Raw genomic sequence first — 22,389 nt, 5'->3', positions numbered from 1 at the left:
TTGTATTGCTTTTACATGAGACCTATTTAGCTAAGCAAGGGGCAGCTGTGTCCAGTTCGGGGACCCGGGCCCAGCCTTCTGAGGGTCTGGCTGAGAGTTCCAGACCTGTTCAGTAATGAGGAAATGAACTTCTCCCATCCAACGTTTGTTGGGCCCTTCTCCATCTTTAGGAGTCATGGTGGATGAATCAGAAGACTCTGAAGATGCTCCTAAAGGGCCAGGGATGCCTTCGGTGCATGATCAGGCGGTTGATCCAGATACGAGTGGCACAGATCTGGTAGATGATCCTGAAGAGATTCTGGTTTCTGAAGATTATCCTAAGGTGGTCCGTCTTTTTCGTAAGGAGGTGCTAGGGCCTTTGATTCCTCAGGTTCTTGAGGAGCTCGGTGTTAAGGTTCCGCAGGGGCTGATCCGGTTCTGGATGGGCAGAGGAGTCCAGCAAAAGCCTTCCCATACCACAAGTCTGTGAAGAAGCTGGTAGATCAGAAGTGGGGTTTTCCCGACGCCAGCTTGAGGGTGGGGAGGGCTATGGCAAAGATATATCCTTTGCCTGAGTAGATGTTGGAGCTCCTGTCCCTTCCTAAGGTCGATGCTTCAGTATTGGTGGTTATTAAGGAAATGACTGTTTCGGTTGCAGGGTCCACGGGTTTGAAAGACGTTCAGTATCGAAAACTGGACGTGTATCTCAAGAGGATTTTTGAGGTGTCGGCCCTGAGCTTACAAGAGGCCATTTGTACCAGTTTTATGCAGAGGGCTTGTCTGCGCTGGGCGCAGCAGCTACAGGACAATCAGGCAAAGTCAGGCGAGGAGGCGATCAAGGCTGAGCGCTTAGAGATTGCAGTGGCTTATGGAGCAGGTGCTCTGTATGACCTAGTAAGAACCTCGTCTAGAATTATGATGTCTGCAGTATCGGCCAGAAGGTTGTTATGGTTGCGTAACTTGTCAGCAGATATGTCGTCCAAGTCTCAATTGGGGTCTCTGCATTTCAAGGGCCAGCTCTTGTTTGGCGAGGACCTGGAGCAGTTGATGAAGAATCTGGGTGAAAATAAGGTGCACAGGTTGCCAGAGGATAAGCCTAAGGGCAAGAGGTTCTTTCAGGCTCTGTCCCATTTTCAGGATTATAGGAGGTCTCGCCTGGTAAGGGGAGCTCCAGGTCCACAGAAGCAATTCTCTCTCAGGGGATAATCCTGAGGTCAGTCCTTTCGAGGGGGTTTATGCCATAGACCCTTCCGGGACCCCACAGGGTGGTGGCACAGCTGGGGCTAAGACCTTGCAATGAACCGAGGCTGGTCCACTCTATCATTCCTGTCATAGGAGGTCACTTGGTGTGATTTTATAGGGAATGGGCCAAAATTACCAAGAATCAGTAGGTTTTCAGTATAGTAAGAAGCGGCTATGCATTAGAATTTGCTTGTCCCATCCGAGACTTGTTTCTAGTTTCCCCTTGCGGGCCCTTAGACAAGCAATTTTTGGTTCGCGAGAAACTGGACCGGTTGCAGAAGCTAGGGGCGGTAATGCTGGTCCCCCATGAGGAGTGAGGCATGTCGTTTCAAAGAAGGAAGCATCTTTCACCCAATTCTGGACTTAAAGAGGGTAAATGCAGCGCTGAAGGTTCCGCATTTCCGAATAGCGACGTCCCGAGGTCGGTTATAGTGGCGGTGCGCAAGGACAAGTTTCTGGCTTCTCTAGATTTGACAGAAGCTTATCTGCACATATTCATCCTCCCAGACCATAAAGGTTTCTGTGGTTCATGGTTCTGGGGCAGCATTTTCAGTTTCAGGGTCTTCCCTTCGGGTTGGCTATGGTGCCATGCACCTTCCCCAAAATTATGGTGGTGGTGGTGGCAGCTTTGTGTCGGGAAGGAGTTCTGGTGCACCCTTATCTAGACAACTGGTTTATCAGGGTGAAGTTGGAGGACCTTTGTCATCAGTCTGTTCAGAAGGTGATCCAGACACTCAAGTCTCTCGGCTGGGTAGTGAACTTGGCAAAGAGTCACCTGGTTCCATTGTAGTCCCTGGAGTATCTTGGAGCTTGGAGTGGCAAGGTGCTTCTTACAGAGGCGCATGTGCAGAAACTGCAGGGGCAAATTTGTCTCTTGAGGCTGGCGGTGCCGAAGGTCTGGGATAATTTGCAGGTTCTGGGCTTAATCGCTTCAATCTTAAAGTTAGTGCCATAGGCATTTGCACATATGAGGTCCCTGCAGAGAGCTCTTTTAGCTTGGTGGAACCCACTCTTGGAGGGGTTTTATCTTCCCTTGCTGCTCAAGGGCATTGGAAAGGGATAGCCTGTCTTGCTGGCTCCTTCATTCCAATCTGGTCCGTGGTGTGGAGCTGAAAGTTCTGAATTGAGCGATTCTTACTACCGATGCCAGTCTGTCTGGTTGGGGAGCGGTTTGTCAGCAGCAGTCAACTCAGGGCTGCTGGTCCAAGAAGGAGGCTTCTTGGTCTATCAGTTGGTTACTGACCAGAGCAGTGCTTATTCCTATGCTTGCCTTTCTGCCATTGGTGAGAAGCTGGTCGGTGAGGGGTTCTGTTGGACAATGTGATGACGGTAGCCTACATCAATTGGCAGAGAGGAACCAAAAGTTGGGCAGTGGCCCAGGAGACTCAAGAGTTAATTCTTTGGGCAAAGCAAAACTTGAAGAGGATAGCGGCATCGTACATCGTGGGGGTCCACAACGTCCAAGCGGATTTTCTGAGTCGTAGATTGTTAGATCTGGGAGAGTGGGATCTATTGGAGACAGCGAGGCAGCTCATCCGCGAGAAGTGAGACTGTCCCCAGGTGGATCTGATGGTGACTCATCAAAATGCCAAGGCATTTTGATTTTTCAGTCGTAGAAGGGAGCACAGGGCTGAGGGCGTTGATTCTCTGGTGGTTCCTTGGCCTCGGAAGGTTCTACTTTACGTTTTTCCTCCTTGGCCTCTAGAAGGCAAGGTGTTATGGTGGATAGAGAGACATCCAGGTGAAGTAATTTTGATGGCTCAGAGTGGTTCTGGTGGCCTTGGTTCGTGGATTTAGTCAACTTGACTGTGGACAGTCTGCTACACATTTGCCACCTAGCAGATCTCCTTTGTCAGGAGCCCATATTTTCAGACCAGAATGCACACTTTTTTTGTCTGGCAGCATGACTTTTGAGAGGCAGCAATTGAGATGCAGGAGGTATCCCAAAACAGTTATTGCTACTCTGCTACAGGCTACTTCTTTCATATGTGCGGGTCTGGAAAGTTTTTGAGACCTGATGTATCACTAACAGGATGCAAGCTCTAAGAGCTACAGTGTCTCATTTTGTCCTTTCTTCAAGAGGGTTTGGTCAAGGGTTTGGCCTTTAACTCTCTTAGGGTTCAGGTGGCTGCTTTAGGATGTCTTTGAGGTAAAGTAGAAGGTTATTCCCTGTCTTCTCTTCTGGATGTAGTTTGGTTCCTCGGGGGGGGGGGCCAAAGAATTTGTGCCCACCGGTAAGGAGAGTGCGTCCATCCTGGAATCTTAATCTCGTCCTCAGGGGTTTGTGTGAGGCTCCCTTCAAACCATTCAGGAGAGCAACTTTTAAGGATTTAAGGTCATTTTCCTGGTAGCAATATATTCAGCTAGGAGAATTTCTGAGTTACAGGCTTTGTCTTGCGGTGATTCTTTCCTTCAGATATCGGACTCGGGGGTGTCATTGCGGACGGTACCTTCTGTTTTTTTTACCTTAGGTGGTCTCGGCTTTGTATGTGAATCAGACTGTGGAGCTTCCAGTTTTTCCTGAGATGGACTCCTCTATACCTCATGCAAGGGAGCTTAAGCTCTTGGATGTGCGGAGAACTTTGTTGAGGTATCTCAAAGTAACGAATGACTTTAGGAGGTCGGATCACCTCTTTGTTTTGTGGAGCAGTTCAAAAAGAGGTTCTCCAGCATCTAAGGCCACTATTGGGCAGTGGCTCAAGGAAACCATTGGGTCGACATACATAGCTAAGGGTCATCTGGTTCCTGAGGGTTTGCAAGCCCACTCAAGGCGCTCTCAGGCGGTCTCGTGGGTGGAGGCTCAGCAGGTTTCTCCGCAAGAAATTTGCAGGGCAGCGACATGGAAGTCATTGCACACTTTTGCAAGGCACTACTATTTGGATGTGTGGGATCCAGTGTCCTGGTCTTTTGAGAGAATGTTTTGCGAGCGGGACTCTCCAGGTGCCACCCTAATTAGGGAGCTTTGGTACATCCCAGGAGTCTGGACTGATCTGATTACGTACAAGGAAAGGAAAATTGGTTCTTATCTGCTAATTTTCATTCCTTTAGTAACACAGATCAGTCCAGAACCCGCCCAATCTGTGGAGGTGGAGAGATGTTCATTCATTCTATTTTCTTGGTATGAAATACAGACTTGTTTATCAAAAAAAAAATGTTGAGAATTCGTTAGTGAGTTTTCTTATATTTTGGTATATAGTTTTTAAGCTTGGGTACGTGTCAATACTAAGGAACTACAGGTGGCACTCAGGGTTATGTAGCAGCATCAGTAAAACTTTCTCTGTCTTCATCTGCTGGCAGGGATGCAAAATCCAGGAGTCTGCACTGATCTGTGGTACTACAGGAAAGAAAATCAGCAGGTAAGAACCAATTTTCCTATGTGCACGTAAATAGCACATGTTCACGTAAATGCTGTTTTATAAACCTCAAATATACGCAAGTAATGATGCGCTAATCTGCTCGTATAAAAAAAGGATGGGCTAGGAGCATTCCTTCTGAGGCAGGTCCAACATTTATACTTAACTTGCTGTTTTATAAGCAGCGAAAGCAACACACTTAAACACAGCCCACTTGGCCTTAGCCTAGAACAGAGTTATTTCCATTGCAGGGCCAAGTGTATGGAATACCATGCCAGCAGAATTACGATTGGAGACAGAGTTTAAAAAATTCAAGAAAGGTATAAATACGTGGCTCTTTGAGCAAGCCTTTGTGGATTACCTACAGACAAATCATAAATTTTTAGAATCAACCATACCTGCTTTGTCACAATGTTAATTGTTAATTGCTTTATGCCTCTTTTAAAGTTTGCTAATTGTTATTCCAAGCGATGTATTTTTTTTGAATGATTTAAGGTTCTTGTACACCGTTGTAGTGTAAACACGAACGACGGTATATAAAATCTTTTAAATAAATAAACATATGGCTGTTGCCTGTGCATATTTATTCCTGCTAATTATTGGTGTTAAGTGAGAACAAAATTCTTTATAGCTAAATATTGATTGGGTGAGGAGTCTGGATAAACTGTAGGGGGTGCAGCCTGAAGACCCAGGAGGGTCTTGATGATCTACAGATAGACTGGGCAAACTGGTGGACTGGCGGGCAAACTGGTGGACTGGCGAAACTGGTAATTTCCTTCTTGCGTGCATATTAGAAAATTTGTTGATTTACACGCATAAAGCCAACAAGTGCTAAGAATAATACATGAGTGAACTCTACATGTGTAAATGCTTAAAATTAGGAGCACAAATACTTATGTATGATTTGTGCCACATATTCAGATAAATTTTGACTTCTCCAGTAGCCAGCTAAGGGGGTCATTCATCAATTTGTGATAAGACATTATCGTGCGCATTACGGCGTTAATGCACACGATTACGCCATACTGTGCATCGCAAATTGCATATGCAAACTTTAATTTTCTAGTAAAGTGGGAGGAGTTTGGCCGGGGTTAAGGGAAATTAGGGGCTGGTAGCACTGTGTGCGATTGTTAGTGCAGGAAATTTTCCTGGAAACACCTGCACCTTTCTTCTGGGTGCTATGGGAGAAAAAGGTATTAGCACGGCGAAATCGCGGCATCTGATGCTGCAACGCCGTGTGACTTAATTTTCTGGTGCGATGTGGCAGGCTGCAGATTTTCCTAGCCATGCCCCTTTTTGTAATGTGGCTGCTTTTTTTGCTATAAACATAGCATTTTGATGAATCTAGCTCTTAGTTACAAGAACCGCTACTTATCTGGGTAAGTAAAATGGATAAGTGTTAAAATGCTACTTATCTGGCTAGGCCAAGGTCAGATATTTTGCTTTCTTTGAATATTGGCCTGCAAATGTTTTGATTTGTGTACTATTATACAGTATAGCATATCTGTGTGCCTCAGAGCTTTCAACTAAGCAATGCACAGATTCTTTCCACCTTTTTATAATTTAATTTTCAGTGCAGTAATGCCAAGCAGCAAGCTGAGTACTGAGGGGGGAGAGGGCTTGGCCAGATGTGTAGCTCTTAATTTTATGGTGCAATCTTTACAGTAAGCGTTTGTAATCTCTTGGTTCAGCTCTCTCAAGACCTAACTCGGTTGAAGGAGCACTATGAGAAGAAGATGAAAGATTTGGTGACCAATACGGTGGGAACAGTAGAGATTCAGCAATTAAAACACAAGCATGAGCTAAAGGTAATGTGCCTTAAATTCTGAGATGAGCTGTCTTTTTAGACTATAGTGTCAAAACACCGGGCATTTAGTTTTAAAAATCTAACATTTAAACCCTGGTTTACTAACAAGGCTGAGATTCCTGTTAGAAAGGTAGGCAAATCCCTGGGGGGGGGGGGCGGGCGCCTGTGCCACGCAGGACACTGGGGGTGGAAGGCACTGAAAATTCTGTGCCCAGGGCCCTGTCCACTAAGGCTTTTTTCCTCTTCTGTGTCTGTCGAGGAAAAGCCTTAATAAATCAAGTACTTAACTAGTTACTTAACCAAGAAGATACTAACCAGCATTTCATTTCCCAAGGAGCATTCCCCTCTTTAGATCACATTTTGGGTTAATATTTAAATCCACAAAGAATGCAAACTTTACATTTTACATTTACATTTATTAATCACATAACACAAACAGCCTAAGTGATGTATAGATGAAAATGAGTTTTTAGCAGTCTCCCGAGTAGGACATTGATGCTGCCTGCCTTGCAGATGCAGAGGCTGATGAAGGCTGCGAAGGAAGGCACAAAGGATGGACTTGAAAAGACGAAAGCTGCGGTGAAGAAAGGCCGTTCCTACATCAGAACAAAGTCTTTCATTTTGCAGGGTAGGTATTCGGGCCCTGCAAAGCCGCTGTCCTGGCTCCTTCCCGTGCAGCTTCCCTCTGAGCGAGATACGGCCTCCTGCGCTTCTGAGGTACTTTTTTTCCGGGTCTCCTCAAGTGCTGCGGAGACCTCGTGTGGCAAAGAGAGGTAGATGTTGCTTTTCCAAGATTTCTTTAAGTGATGCTCTTTGGCTTTTTGCTGTGTGTTCGCTGAAAAGCAGCACTTGACTCTCAGAGTATTGCAGAGCCAATTCCAGCTCCTGCCATACAAAGGAAGACCAAAAAAGAAAAAAAATCAGAATTTTTCCAGTGTCTGTCATAGCAAGAGAAAATATGTGAAATGCTAAAGGTGACTTTTTTTTTCTATACAAGTTTGCTTGAGGCTTTTGTACTTCTGAATAGAATCGTATGACCCTGTTTGACATTATTTTGTTGGTGGTCTAAGTTGATAAATACTATATTTCATACAATATTCTAGATGTATTATTTTAAATCCATTTTCAGTGACAGACATAGGCTTTTAGAGTTTCTTATTCAGCTGTCTGGTGAGTGACAGGTTACCAGTTAACGTTAACCAGTTACAAATCAACTCCTCTTGTAGCTTTCAATGGTTCAAATGATAGAAATTCTTCAGTGATTTCAAATTTGCAGTTCATTCCTCTAACTGTGCATGTGACACACCTGCCAAACCTGCCCTGAGTTGAATGTGCCCATCTACAGAGCTAGATATATATAGAGAGTCCTATTCTCCCTATTACAGTGCTCTTTCGCGCTCTGTCTCTCTCCCTCCGATAATGCTGCATTATTCTTTGTTAATCTACCGCAGAATGTGATATGAGACCCCAGTTTGCATTAACTCCTCTCATTTGCACAATAAATGTAAAATTTGCATGCTAACTTGCATTGGGATATTTATCGCTTGCATTAGACCCATTTGGGCCCTAACACATTTTGATGAATGACCCAGATAGGCAGGTGGGCGAGTCTCCTGCTGAATCTACTTAGCCAAAGTTACCAAATTAAAATTATCCGGGTGACTTTGCTACTCACTCGCTTACTGAATATATAAACAATTAAAAATGAGCTATGGCCGGTTTTCCCACCTCCTTTCTTTGCTCCCCAAATCTCTCTTAAAAAAAAAATATTGGGTTAAATCTCTCAGAATATCATGTTAAGTGGGGATGATCCCATTCCTCCTCCTCTACCTTCAAATAATAATTGTTTAAATCCCCTCCCTCCTGCTTCCCCCCCCCCCCCAAGGTGGAACCCCTAAAAGCTTCCCAGATGCAGAGTGGGAGGAATACTCTCTGTTTTGGGTGTCTGATGGTCCCCTTTTGTGTTTGGGAGCAGCCTGTAGCTAGGGATTCACCCTTGTGTGAGGACTACCATCCTGCTTGTCCTCCGAGAAAGCAGAGTTGCTTACCCGTAAAGGTGTTCTCCGAGGACTGCAGGATGTTAGACCTCACGAAACCCACCCGCCACCCCTCAGAGTTGGGTTTCTCCTAATTTTGATGTTAAAAGACTGAAGAGGGACCCTGTGTGGAAGTGTGGTATAAGGCATGCTGGGCATGCCCATTGTGGCAAGTCAAAGTTCTAGAAACTTTGTCATAAGTTTTCCATGTCGGAGCTCAGTCTGATGATATCACCCATGTGTGAGGACTACCATCCTGCTTGTCCTCGGAGAACACCTGTTACAGGTTAGCAATTCTGCTTTACCTCCACTCACTCTCTTAATGCAGAGGTGCCAACAGCTCTGACCACAGCCACCAACACTTATCAATGGAGTCACTGCACTCTTTCACTAATTGGCTTTCATGGACAGCTGAAGGGCCAATTCCCAGCCGACACCTACATTTTTTTCATCCTGGGACTTGGGAGGGGGAGGGGAGATAAGCTGCTACTCGGGTACTTTTTTTTTTTTTGTTATCCTGCTAACTTTAGAACAGAAATTCAAAACTCCCAAATATAGCTGGACTGATACATTCAAATATGGACCTCATAGTACATAATGGGACCAGTTCAACATTTTGCTGGCTTTTATCCCTCAAGGAAAGGGAGTTTTAAAGAATGGAAGAAAACCTAAGACCAAACTATCAGATAAAATCTCCGCAGGGGATAGTCACAAGACTAAACTGCTGGATTGATCCCTGAATGCCGTATAAAAATGAAAAATTATATCCAGTGACAAAGAAGACAGCAATGTGATTATTGAGATAATATGTAAGTAATTTTCAATGGCTCGGCCATATTTTGATGTAAAAGCATACTAAAATGGGGGACATAATATATTTTTTAATATACTTTTACATCATCAATAGATTATGTCCCCCCAGTTTAGAAGGAGGGGTGAGGGACAGGAGGATGGAATGGAGGTAGTGCAGGAGGATAGTCCTAATTTGACCTTTTTAGAGGCTACCCTTTTTTATATCTTTCAGCTTAGAACAGGATAAAAATGTGGTGCTTAAAAAATATTTTAAAATAAGGATTTCCTTTTCTGTGGGCAAGTTTATCCCAATTGAAGAGGAAGCTAAATCCAAGAGTTGTAGCTCTAGGTGCAGGATTTTTAATAAAATTCCCTTTCAGCTGCTTGATTACATATTAGAAGAATAAGTTTATTTTTCAGCATCCTGCTCGTTTGGAAACATTTTTGTCAGATAAGGGGGGAGGGGGGGTGTTGACTGGAAGTCTGGGATTAGCATTGTTAATTGAGAGGAATAGCTATTAAGGATTATCACGCAGATTTTTAAAGCCCTATGCATACCAAAGCCGGAAGATCTGCGAGTATCTCCGGCCTACGTGCGTTACGCAGATTTTAAGAGGCACCCGAGTACGCATGTATCTCCTGATACGCACGCAAATCGGGAAGTCAAAAAATGGGCGAGGCATTGACATCCCGGGTCTGTAACCTGAAGTATGCGTGTAAGTACTTACGTGCACAAGCGTGGGCCAGGGTCCCCTACCGCCTAACTTTACTTCTGCTATGGATGGCATGAAAGTTTTGAAATAAAATCAGGGCCAGTCAGCAGGGCTTGAAGGGTCAGGGCTAATAGGGTAAAATGGAGGTTATCTAACTGGGGGGGGAGGTAGGAACTGGGGGAGGGGGGGGTTAAGAGCTGGGAATGAACTGGGGAAATGGGTATTTTTTATTTATTTAGGCATTTTTTATACCGAACATATCGTATGCACTTCACGTCGGTTTACATAAAAGTTGGATGTCATTAACACTTTATCCCAAAAACTTGTAATAAAATGAAATTAAATTTAAATTAAAATGAGATTAAAAATGAAACATAATTAAAATAAACCCCATTTATCCAATAAATATATAGCTTTTAATAACAATCTAGACTAGAAAATCTTGACTAAAAACATAACAAAATAATAAAATACAATTTAAATATAATAAAACCCTACCTGATAATACTCTCTTATAAAGTAAAATAATAAATATTCTTAAACTAGAGCTATAAAATTCCCAGGGGGGAGTCACTGTAGATGTTAATCTGTGTTAATAAAAACCTGCTCAAACATTTTTACCTGTTTCTTAAAAATCTGAATGTTAACTTCTAATCGTATATTGGATGGGAGGGAATTCCAAAGTTTTGGTCCAGCCAATGAGAGTGCCCTTTCCCTGACTGCGTTTAGATGTGCCAGTTTAGGTGATGGAACTGTAAGTAGAGCCTTGCCTGAAAGATCTCAGATTTCGAGCGGGAGTGTGCATATGGAGAGATGCATTTAACCATTCTGAATTGTCACCATAAACGGTTTTATGAATAAGAGTTAGACATTTATGATGGATTCTGGCCTGGATAGGGAGCCGATGTAACTCCTTCAAAATGGGAGTAATGTGATCAAACTTCTTGACATTTGTCAATAGGCGCGCAGCCGCATTCTGCAGCAACTGCAGAGGGCGAATAGATGAAGCCGGGAGACTCAAGAGAAGGGCATTACAGTAATCTAACTTAGACAAAAGCAGAGCTTGGAGAACCGTACGAAAATCGCTATGATGTAAAAGAGGTTTTAGTTTCTTTAAAATCTGTAATTTATAAAAGCCATCTTTTACTATGGATTTTATATAAGCCTTTAAATTCAGTTCACTATCAAATATGATGCCCAGATCCGTATCTTCCTGCTTGATATTAGCAGAGGGCAGGTTTGAATTGATATCTAATGTAATTTTTTCAGTCATTTTATTGCAAATGTAAATAATCTCAGTTTTTGAGTCATTTAGAGATAGTGACATATGGGTAAGAAGCTGTTTCATAGAGTTGAAATAGATGTCCCAAAGTTTCAAAGTGTTATGTAGTGAAACTGTAATTGGTAGGAGGATCTGCACATCATCAGCAAATACAAAATGAACTAATCCTCAACAAGCTAGAAGCCTGCATAGTGGGGCCATGTAAATGTTAAACAAAGTAGGAGAAAGGGAAGATCCCGGAGGTGTTCCTGACGTTAGCATAATCTTGTCTGATTCTGCTGTACCTATTTTTACCTTGAATGATCTCTTGGCTAGATAAGATTCAAACCAAGAAAGAGTGGTATTTTGAAGGCCAATTTCTTTGAGTCTACAGATCATGGACTTGTGGTTAATGGTATCAGAAGCCGCCTGGAGCAGTCACGGGGAAAAGGAGAGTCTCATCCAGCCACTGGCCAGGCTTTGTTTGCATGTTAGCTGGGTTCTGATGGGAGCCGCAGTTTGTGGTGAAGGAGTGGAGGGACTCCTAATGCAGTTGTGAAAGAAGGCTCATGGTGTTGTAGTCCAATAGATACAAAAGAGAGAGTCCTCCAGTCAAATTTTTATATAAAGAAAAACAATGTTTTCTTTGTATGAAAATTTGTCTGGAGGACTCTTTTTATTTTGTATTTTCACTTTTGTTCCTTGTCGTTGGACTGTACAGCATCATACTTTTTTTTATTTTTGCTGTAGTTCAGTAGATGCCAGTTCCAAATGATCTGGAAACCCAAAAGAATAAGAGGAAACCTCATAGTCAAAAATAAATCCTGTCCTTTGTAAAAGTAATAAAAGGAAGTGAAGGTAAATCTCAGAGAAGAAGAGAAGTAATAAACTAGAAATGTCAGAATGGTTTCTGCCAATTTCCAGAAACCTTCTAAAAATTCTTACATGCTTCACTCATTTATAGATCGCAAATCAGCCTCTTTTGAAGATGAGGAGCTCAGTTTATTTATTGATGTTGACTGCAAGCATACAGAAGCAATTATGAGTCCTATGCCTGAAGGATTATCCCAGCAACAGGTAAATTTGACTTTTTTTTTTTTTTTAGTGCATTAAGGTGGTTGAGTCTTGTGTTCTGTGTAAGTTTACAACTGCCATGGATTTCTGTGCCCTGTTTGTACTGCTGCTGCTAGGCATCATCCTGTTCCTAAAGTGGGGAACTTGTCTTTGCATTTTAAATATTGTTTCCAGCAGCAGTGCATACAGTAAAAAGTGAAGAAAGCTTTTTATGGTGCACAGAAAATGACACTGCTGAAGAATGAGGAGGTTCAGTGTATTGCGGTATTCAGACCTCCTGTACTGGGTAAAAAGACATTAGTCTGAAATGTACATGTTCAGTGCAGAGGTCCAGTGCTTGCGAAGGTCTGCGGATTAGCAGGCTACACATTTTGTAAAAATAAATAAGTAAAAGGGTATAAATTAAACAATTCTGTTTTGCTTGAGTAGCAACAAGATACAAAGCTGGAAGGATAAGAGCTACTCAGAATCAGAGTGCGTGAAATGGTAATTCACTACATTAGAATCAGCTCCTTAAATAACAAAAGACCACCCTGCAAGCTAAATCTGCATGACTGGGTTTGGGCCCCTGTCCTCTATAAAGGTCCAAAAGGTTTTGAGTTTGGTCTTCACCAGAAAAGCTAGCAGGAACTCGTTACCTCGATCAAAAGAAATTTCAGAGGACTTGGGGAAAAGAACAGTTAATGTTCATCCTTTCTGGATAGAGCTACAAGACAATTTTTAAACATTTTGGGCTCTCTCCATGAGCCGTCAGACAGACATTCTACAAAAGGAAAAAAGTGGAAGACTAAAGTTGACTCTACACAGGAGCAGTTGTCCTGTCAAGAACATCACAAGAGCAAACCGGAAAATCATCCACAACGCATGCACTTTTAAGCCACGTTGAGAGGAAGTGTTCCTTGCAGGGGGGAGAGCTGGGGAGAGGTTTTGGGGTCAGAATGGAAAGTATGCACATAGATGGCATTTTCAAATCTTCACCTGTACTTTTGAAGCAAAAATCTACCCCTACGAAATAGCCGGTGTAAATGTCCAAACATGCTTTGCACCCCTGGCATTTTTCAAGGTACAAGGATGCACGTACGTTCACGTTGCAAATTGGTGCCAAGACCGTGAGTAAAAAGAAGATGCAGAGTTTTCCCCAAAACACACAGAAAATTGCCTCCACTGGGAGGGGGGGGGGAGCTATTTTCCAAACTACTACTTGTACCTATGGAATGCTTTATCTTTTAAAATTTCTTAAGGAAAAGCACCTGCTTAACTTTGCATCTGCCTTCTGTGCTGTTATATTTTCCAGGGAAAAGCAAGCCCCTCCAAATTCCCACACCTGGGAACACTTGCCTTCACTGCGGGTAAAATCATGTACGAAATGCCACTACTCACATAATTGTACCCACGCAATCCCCGTTTCTGCAGCCTGGTAGCTATTTACTTGCAGAAGTGGGTGTGGAAAATCACCCTCCTTAGGCATAGTTTTCTACTGCCTGCATTGGTGCAAATGCATGGATACTTTTTACCCATGAATTTTGATCCAATTTTCAAAGTGAATGTATGCACATAATTTCACATTGAAAATCATCTTAGGAAAACTACCTGCACACATTGACATCTGGTAAATTCTGTAGGTAGTTTTCCAGAGAAAAATACATCTGTACTTTTGAAAATTCAAAAGTAACGCATGTTATCACTGAGAACACCTCACTGTGAGTAAAGTAACTCATGAAGTATCACTGTTGGTGCAAGTTTAGCCACTTGTGTTACTCACGGAAATGGCTTTCAGAATTACTTTCCTTATGTAAAACTTGCTTCATATCTTTTTATTTTGATATTAAAACAATGTTTTCTCTTAATTGTTGTAGAAGACACATGCCAGCCTACTCAGAAGGTAGTAACCTGGCTTTCTCAGTTTCCTCTTGCCTTCTCTTCCTATCCATCTCCCAACAGGTCACAGCATTTCTTTTGTGAAATTCTCTTTTGGTTTTCAATTCTTTCTTTGTGTGTGGTTTTGTCGCTGTAAGGATACAATAATGGTCTAAACAGAAGAAGCTAGTAAAAGGTTAATTTATCTTCTAGTGCCTGGTATTGGTATGTGAAACAATTGAATAGTAAGGTAGAATAGTTTACCATGGAGTCGTAACGACTTGGAAGAAATACATTTCTCTTCTCTAGTGTATTTAATCTCACGGAAAAGGCACATAGGGTTTCCCTCTACAGCCTCTACATCACTACAACAGATCGCTGGTTCGAAGATGGTTATGCTCAATAGACTGATGCTTTCTGTCAGTAGGTAACTGTTATTTTCTAATTCTAATCATTTTTATTTTTATAGGTTGTTAGAAGGTATATTCTGGGTGCTATCGTTGATAGTGAGAAGAATTATGTGGACGCTCTCAGACGAATTCTAGAGGTACGTAGTAACAAAATGAGCTATTCAACCCTTTCCTCCGTGCTTTTTGTTGATAAAGACAGGGGTGACTGGCTATTTTATAGAGTCTGCATGACTATAATGTAAGTAGGGCAGCTTGAACTTGGGGACTAAAAATGAAACATTCCTGCCACTTACCGGGTGTGACTGGGAGTGGCTCGCTTTGATTTCCTGAGCATTAATTTATTCATCTTTAAGTGGGCTGTTCCTTTTTCCCATTCCCATTCCTTCAAAAGCTATCAAGCTGTTCCATATGCTAACAAAAAGAAAGGTGATTGCTGGCTGACATGCTTCTGCAGAAAATCTGATTGTAGAGCATATCAGGATTCTGTTGTTATTTTGCCATTTGTATAGTGTTTAAACCAAGGTGCGTTACAAAGAATTAAATAGAAGTAAATCCCTGCCACCAATCGCTGACTTAAGGCAGTGAAAAACAAATCACTTGCCTAAGGTCAAAACAAGTGTTGATGGGTGACGCAGGATATGAACCCTGGTCTCCTGGTTCCTAATCCTTTATTTTGCCTCAGGGCCACCTGTGCTCTATTTCAATGCAAAATTCTTGGGATTTTTGTTTTTGGTAGAAATCCATGTAAGTTAACATTATGATTGATGGACTCAAATGTGTTGTGCCAAACAGTCTGACGATAATGGAGGCTCTGGTCACAATGTGGGGCAGTGGAAAGGCTACGTCTACTCACCTCCCTCTCACGTGTTCCTCCCCTCCCCCCCCCCTTTAAAGAAACTTAATTCATTCAAATAAGGCTCACACAGCTTATATTCGATAACAGTTTTATTGGATGGATAAATTAATGGCCGCAGCCCAAATACACTACAGCAACAATTTGCATAACATTATAACATTGTAAAACCTTACTAACCTCAATTAATATGTTAACTCTTGGTGAGCAGTGCCCCCCCCCCCCCCCCCCTACCAAGTGCTAGGCCCATAATTACGGCTGACATGCGTGCACACCCCCGGCTGTAGAAGCCGAGCAACTGCCACTGACACCTGGCCGTCGAAGCCACAGCATCGTTGCCGGTGACCCGACCGTAGAAGTCAAGGTCGTTTGGACTAAGCGCCTCAGTACTCCTCTTCTCGCTCTCCCCTCTTGGCCGTCGAAGCATCGAGGGTCTGTGCTGGACTTGTTGGGCCGCTGTCCCATTCAGAGCCGCCGGCTCTATTGCTCCTGGACTGCTGGCCCCCCCTGCCTGCGCCCTATGTAACCCATATGCAGGGGGGGGGGGTCACTTTTGCTGGTCACCACGCCACGGTTCTCTTATAGCAAATCTGCTTACTGGAAACCCCCCCCCCCCACTCTGTCTGCTGAGGCCATTATTATTGGCAAGATAGCCTCAATTCCATCTTGCAGATCAGTGTTGAAAATGTCCCATCCTATATCGGAATGATGTGCTCCATCAGGTCTGAACAAACCGGGGCTCTCATCAATTAAATTATGCTTAACACATATACCCTGGACTGTGGACAAGAATTTACAAATCCATTTATTAATTTTCTTCCTAACTTTTTCTATAGAGTGGTGCGATCGCTCACCTCTCCAGATCCTTCAGGGGGTGATATAGGACCAAACATTTACCGACTGCGTGACCAGATCTCTTTGTATTTTTTGCGTCAGTTGAACGTTCCTGGTGTGAGGCAGGTCATTACCCCCCAAATGTATGATTATAGCAGAGGGGTAGGGGTTGTATTTTTGTAGTTCAAGCACAGTCTACATCAACTGGTCCCGCCTCATCCTCTGGATCCCTTTCCAGATCAACGATATTCGATGTGCCGCCATGCCCAAGTGTCCTCTCGCTGGCCGATGGAGGGCCCTCCTATGCGCCCAATGCACATAAGAGTGACCTATAATCCATATGAAGCACATCCTTGGACCCCGATCTGTCAGCACATCAGATGTGATATGTTAAATACTATTAGTAAAATACTCATTCGGTCTCATGTAACAGCTAAACCTCCCTGAACGCCATCTGCTGATTGCCATTATTTCACTGCCCTGCAATCCTAACATCGCGGCCATGGTTGCCGCCCCTATACGGAACGAGTAACCTGCAACTCTGACTCCTACCTCTTGCAGCGCCTTGTGTAGAACCCTGCTATATTGGTACCTGGTCAGCGAGCTACCATCCGAATGACCAGTAATTGTCTGCTGCAAGGCGGGCGCTGAAGTAAGTACGGGCAAATGCCCTCCCCAGACCATTCTCAGAGGATAATCTTGGACCCGACGCCCACTCGGTCGGTTTTTTACCTGCGGATGCACATGCAAAGTTTCCTATCCTCCAGAACAGAATCTTCTCGCTGTAAAGCCGAGGCAGATGGCCTATACGCTGAATGCTCGCTAACACGCAGTGCCACATAAAATGATAGGGGGAACGCACATCTAAATAGATTAGCTTCGAAGGTATCCGAGCAGACGACTTCTAAGGCCCCAATTATTCGTCTAAGAAGAGCACATGTTATGGGCCTCCTAGAATCCTTTGTCTTGCCAGCCTCCCTTTGCCAACCCACCATAGACTTCTTTATTGGGAATAGTGAGGCGCAACTGGGGAATCCTAATACTCTGGAAAAGAATGATAAGCCAGCTAAGCGATTGGCCACTGCAGCCCTAGATTTTCCTTGGCTCTTGCAGTGTAATATGTATCTCAAGAGGGAGGCCACAGGGATGGGCCAAATGCTGCCCTTTTTTGCTCCTGTTCCCATGAAGCTCTGTCTATAGCTGCGCCTTGGATTTTCCGATAAGGATCCCAACATTAAGTTCCAAAACTGGGGGGGCCAAGTTGCCAGACCTCTTTGGGTATGGGGGTTGGAAAACGCTCTGCCATCGGAGCGTGGCATCTGAATGCAGTCAATTGGAATCGGGAGAGAGAGTCAGCAAAGTAATTATGAACACCGGGAATGTGCGCAGCGCGGCAGGTTATATTAAAGCGCAAGCACGTGAGAACTAGTTGCCGTATGAGCACATTAGACTAAAAAGTACACGCGAAAAGTACATTAATCACCTGAACCACTGCCATATTGTCCGATCTAAATACAATATGGGACCTAACGAGCAAATTTCCCCAAATCTTGATGGCGACTATGATTGGGAACAGCTCAAGGAAAGTCAAGTCCTTGGCGATCTTGTGCTGTAACCAACTGGGTGGCCAGCGCACCATGCCCCTTTGAAATAGATGCCAAAGCCAATGCCTCCCAAAGCATCCATATATAGCTTCAGTTCACTATTTTGCCTAGGTGAATCTTGCCAAAATGTGACACCGTTAAAATCATTCAAAAATATCTCCCAGATAACTAAATCCTGCTTGATCGCGCTAGTGACCTGCATGCGATGATGCTTTTTGAGCACCCCCGTGGTTGCTAAGGAAAGCCTGCGCAGAAAAGCCCTGCCCATTGGTATGACTCTCGATACAAAGCAGAGCAAACTAATAAGGGTCTGGAATTGTCGCAAGTTGGCTTTTTTCACACCGCGCAGCTCCCTAATAGCCTCGCGCAACTTGCATACTTTTTCTATGGGGAGTTGTGAGAAGTGTGCTTCTGCATCTAACTCTATCCCAAGGAATGTTATTTTCTTAGCGGGTCCTTCGGTTTTTTCCTCTGCCAAGGGAATGCCAAACTGTCTTGCGACCGCTTGTGCCATATTCAGCAAGTTGTTGCAATCCGTGCCATCTCGCCCAACCAGCAGGAAATCGTTCAGGTAGTGAACCAGCTGTCGAGAACCTGACTGCTGCTCGACGACCCATTGCAAAAAGGAACTAAACAGCTCAAAATATGTGCAGGAAATCGAGCAGCCCATCGGGATACAACAGTCAAAATAGAATTGACCTCTAAAGTGAAAACCAAGTAAACGGAAGGACTCTGGGTGCACCAGCAGAAGGCGGAATGCGGACTCTGTCCACCTTTGCCATCTGCACTCGGCCTCCTGCATTTTTGTTAATATGAATGGCGGAGTCCAAAGAGGTGTAAGACACCGAGCATAGGAGGGGATCTATCTGATCATTGACCGAATAACCAGGGGGAAATGAAAGATTGTGTATGAGCCAGAAGTGGCCCGGCTCTTTTTTGGGGACCATGCCAAGTGGGGAAATAACCATATTAGGAAATGGAGGGGAGGCAAATGGGCCCGCTAACCGACCCAGAGCCAATTCTGAATGGATTTTCTTTGCAGCTTCTTCCTCGTGTAAGGCTAGGGAATGAGCGTTGCGTGGTGGGGGGTCAGAAGTGTGCGAGGTATCATATTCACATGGAATTCTGAAACCGTACGTGAAACCATTAGCCATCTGTACAGCTTTTTCCAGGAACAGGTAACATTGCAGCCAGGGACGCATAGCACTAACGCTGACCGGCATTGGGGCCAGCGACGAACTCAGCAGGGCGGACGCTGGGCATCTGCTGTATAGATCTGCATTCTCTGCCATTCCAACATTGTGTAGCGGGATGAGCCCCATGCGCACAGGTGGAGCAAAGGTGTTTAAATTTGCAGTTCGCCCATGTGCAGTGGCCGGCGTTGAATTGTCTGCACAAGTCATGCCTCCCGCCGAATTGAAAAACACTCCTGTCTCGAGCTGGGCCTGGGAAGGCCAAGGATCTATCCTGCCATGTGGACTTATGCAACATCAGCTCGTCTAACCATAAGTCCAACAACCTATGCTTCCATGAAACAGAGCTATCCTGTGCCATGCTCTTCCTAAACCTGATGTTGTAATTTAACCAAGCCCATCCGCCTCGCTTCTGGGCTTTCATTATAGATTTGATATACCTAATCAGAAATGGAAACTGCTCAGGCTCGCGCTCAACAATGACGCTGATAAAAATGTGGAACGCCCTAACCCAATTGTGAATATTCTTAGCAGTTCTAGGTCGCTTATCTTTTGTTTCTCCCGCCCCTCCTTTTTCACGACTATCTGACTCAGTATCCACATCTGTTATCAGTAAGGAGAATATATCAATGAGCTCTTGCTTCCATATCTTATTCTTAATTGGCAGGGGAATGCTGTGCACCAGAGAAGTTACCCCACACAATACTTCTTCCTCAACTGGGGGGAATTATCACCCCAGATGTGGGACCTTAGGTCCCACATCTGGGGTGATAATTCCTGTACATGGGTACCCTGTCAACGGGGAGAGTGTGTCTGCCGTTGGAGCAGCAATAGTGTCTGCATTAGGGGCAGCCACGTCAATGGAAGGGTTAGTGTCCCATACCGTTGTGGCCGAACCGCGGAGACCTGACGTACGCTTTCTTTTGAATGCTTTGAAAGCAGTGTGTATCGCCCTAGCGAATTCTATTTCATTGTCGCTACAGCTCAGTGAAGAACCAGTGTCAATGTCAGTCCAGGAAATAGGGGGCTTACCTCTTCCCACGTCTTGATGGTTTGGCCCGCTTCTCGCCTCCGCATGTGTTAATGCTTCTGGAATAGGGGAACTAGAGCTTTCCCTGCGAGAGGATCCTGCCGCCGCCCAGGCCCAGTGTTTTCGTTGACAGCTGGGGCCTTTCGCTTCTCTGACAAACGGCAGTTGCTCTCCCCTGTCGCAATGCTGACGCCGTCGAGCTCTCTTGCCTCACTGAGCTTCCCTGTTGTGAAGTTGCCACCGCGGAAAGCTCTTGCACGGAGGTAACAGAGCTTTTACCGCGTGAAGATGGCTGTAGTACTTGCCCAGGAGTTCTAGCATTTTTTCTGCGTGATGCAAGGGGCTCCGTTCCCGTCATGCATTGCCTAATCCACTCTGTCCCATGCGTGGCTGCTTGTTCACGAATCTCCAACAACAGTTACTCAATGTCAATTTGGTCTGCTGCTGTCACGGTGTCTCCATCCTGATGGCGTCTAGGAATGGCTGCCCTCTGCTGTCTCTGGCGTGGTGTCTCTGACGGCCATCTTGCATTTGGAGTTCTGCTCCTATTTCGGACCCTTGTTTTCCGATTTGAGGTTGCCACCTCATCAGATGTCTCTTGTGCAGGTATCTGATTTGCTGCACTCGCCCCGTGATAGCGCCGATCTTTTCTATTAGTTGCCATAATTCTTGGCAGATTGCCTTACCAGAATAATGGATGGTGCTGTAAATTTTTATCAAAGCCAAGCAAAAGTCACACCTAACATAAGTAAACCCTCCTTTTATCCTCCCCCCTAAGAAGTCTAAATTGACTATTTTTTTTTTTGCCCACATGGCTGTTGCTATTATTCCAAGTGGCTGTCCAATGTAACATCTAAGTGCCTATTTAATATGCCATACCCCAGCATGGCTGCCTCCATGCTTCTACTTTAATATGCAACACCAGATGGCAGCTGCCATAACCCAACACGGCCATTGCCATGCTCATACTTTAATATGCAGTACAAAAAAAGGCTGCTGCCATAACCCAACATGGCCGCCACCATGCTATTACTTTTATATGCAATACTAGGTGGCTGCTGCAGTCATCCAAAATGGCCACCGCCATGCCCCTAGCTGATGCTATTACGTAAAATCCGAATCCAGCCAGCGGTGCCTAGCAGAAAAGGGGGGCCACACCCGCTGTGCTTCCCCTTTTCTAGCCAGGCACTGCCTGCCAGCCCAGGCCCCCCCTCCAACCCTGCCTCCCCACTCCCAACTCGCTTTGCCTTCCCCGCTCCCATTGTGCCCTACTCTCTAACGGAGTCGTGGGCTCTTTGTGTCTAGTTGATCACTTGATTTGGAGCACTCTTAGCATGAGAGAATTAGTTAAAAGATTTAGACATGACACTCAAACCTATTCCAACTGACAAAGCTCCATTGCATTTGTCTGATAAATATTTTGGTATCTACTTTCAACAAGGCTTATTTGGAAATATGTACATTTCAGAAGCGTATCATAAGGTAGTTTCAAAATATCTCTGTGTGAGGCTGACCAGTGTGTTCCTACAGTGAAGTGAAATATTCTTGAAATGTAGCCTCATTCAGCACTTCAAATGCCAAGAATCAGTCTGTGGTCTAGCTGTATTGAAAGTAAATTATGGTCTGATTTTTGAGTGGCTTTGTATTACTGTACTTGTCTCAGAACTCTGAAAGGATTAAACTGTTACTGGCTGTCTATGTTGTGTGTTAGTTTTTAAGACTAGTATTTGTTCGCAGGTGTTAAGAATTGTATATGTTTAGGGAGAATATACCTTCGATTAATTTTCTGAGTTAGTAAAGGTTAGTGTTTGTATTAGAATTGTGAGTTTGCGAAGGTTGTTTACTTGATCTGAAAAAGGTGAGAGCACTGGTTCCTAGACAACTAGTTTCTAATTTTTAATGGGAAACGGTGTTATTGGAAACAGGAAGGGAGATTAGCTAAGAAGTCCAGTTAATGAGAATCCCTCAGAAGAGACAGGTTTTGAGGCAATTGCTTTAGAATCACAGTTATATAGAAAAGCAAACACTCAGAAAATCTCAGTCCAGAGGGAAATGCTGACTACAGAACCTTCATCTGCGGTGGTAAATTGGGCTTGTTGGGGAAAAACACTTAAAATCTTTTTTTTTTATTTTTTTAATTATTAAAGGATTAAAGTATTACTGGCTGCATATATTGTGTTACTTTTTAAGGCTAGTATTCGTTTGCAAGTGTTAAAGAGTTGTGAGTTTGCAAAGGTCACATGCATGATCTGAAAAGATGAATACTGGTTGCTGGGTAACCAGTCACTAGTTTGATTCTCACTCATCTCCCACTCATCTCCCACTCACCCCAATTACTTTTTTGTTATATA

The 22,389-nt window shown here is 44.1% G+C and overlaps 1 protein-coding gene across 4 annotated transcripts in view; it reads left to right on the top strand.

Moving 5' to 3' along the window:
- Window positions 1-22,389, top strand: part of ARHGEF10 (Rho guanine nucleotide exchange factor 10) — a 370,273-nt gene that overhangs the window by 171,881 nt on the left and 176,003 nt on the right. For all 4 annotated transcript variants that reach the window (XM_029595755.1, XM_029595756.1, XM_029595757.1 and 1 more), the window contains exons 9-12: window positions 6,266-6,382; window positions 6,895-7,009; window positions 12,148-12,260; window positions 14,584-14,661. In XM_029595755.1, coding sequence (XP_029451615.1) covers window positions 6,266-6,382; window positions 6,895-7,009; window positions 12,148-12,260; window positions 14,584-14,661 — 423 coding nt within the window. The remainder of the gene's footprint in view (window positions 1-6,265; window positions 6,383-6,894; window positions 7,010-12,147; window positions 12,261-14,583; window positions 14,662-22,389) is intronic.

This window comes from Rhinatrema bivittatum, chromosome 3 (genome assembly GCF_901001135.1).
Source record: "Rhinatrema bivittatum chromosome 3, aRhiBiv1.1, whole genome shotgun sequence".
NCBI lineage: Eukaryota > Metazoa > Chordata > Amphibia > Gymnophiona > Rhinatrematidae > Rhinatrema > Rhinatrema bivittatum.
Note: the sequence above shows the minus strand (reverse complement) of the source record. Positions and strands in the feature narration are given on the sequence as shown.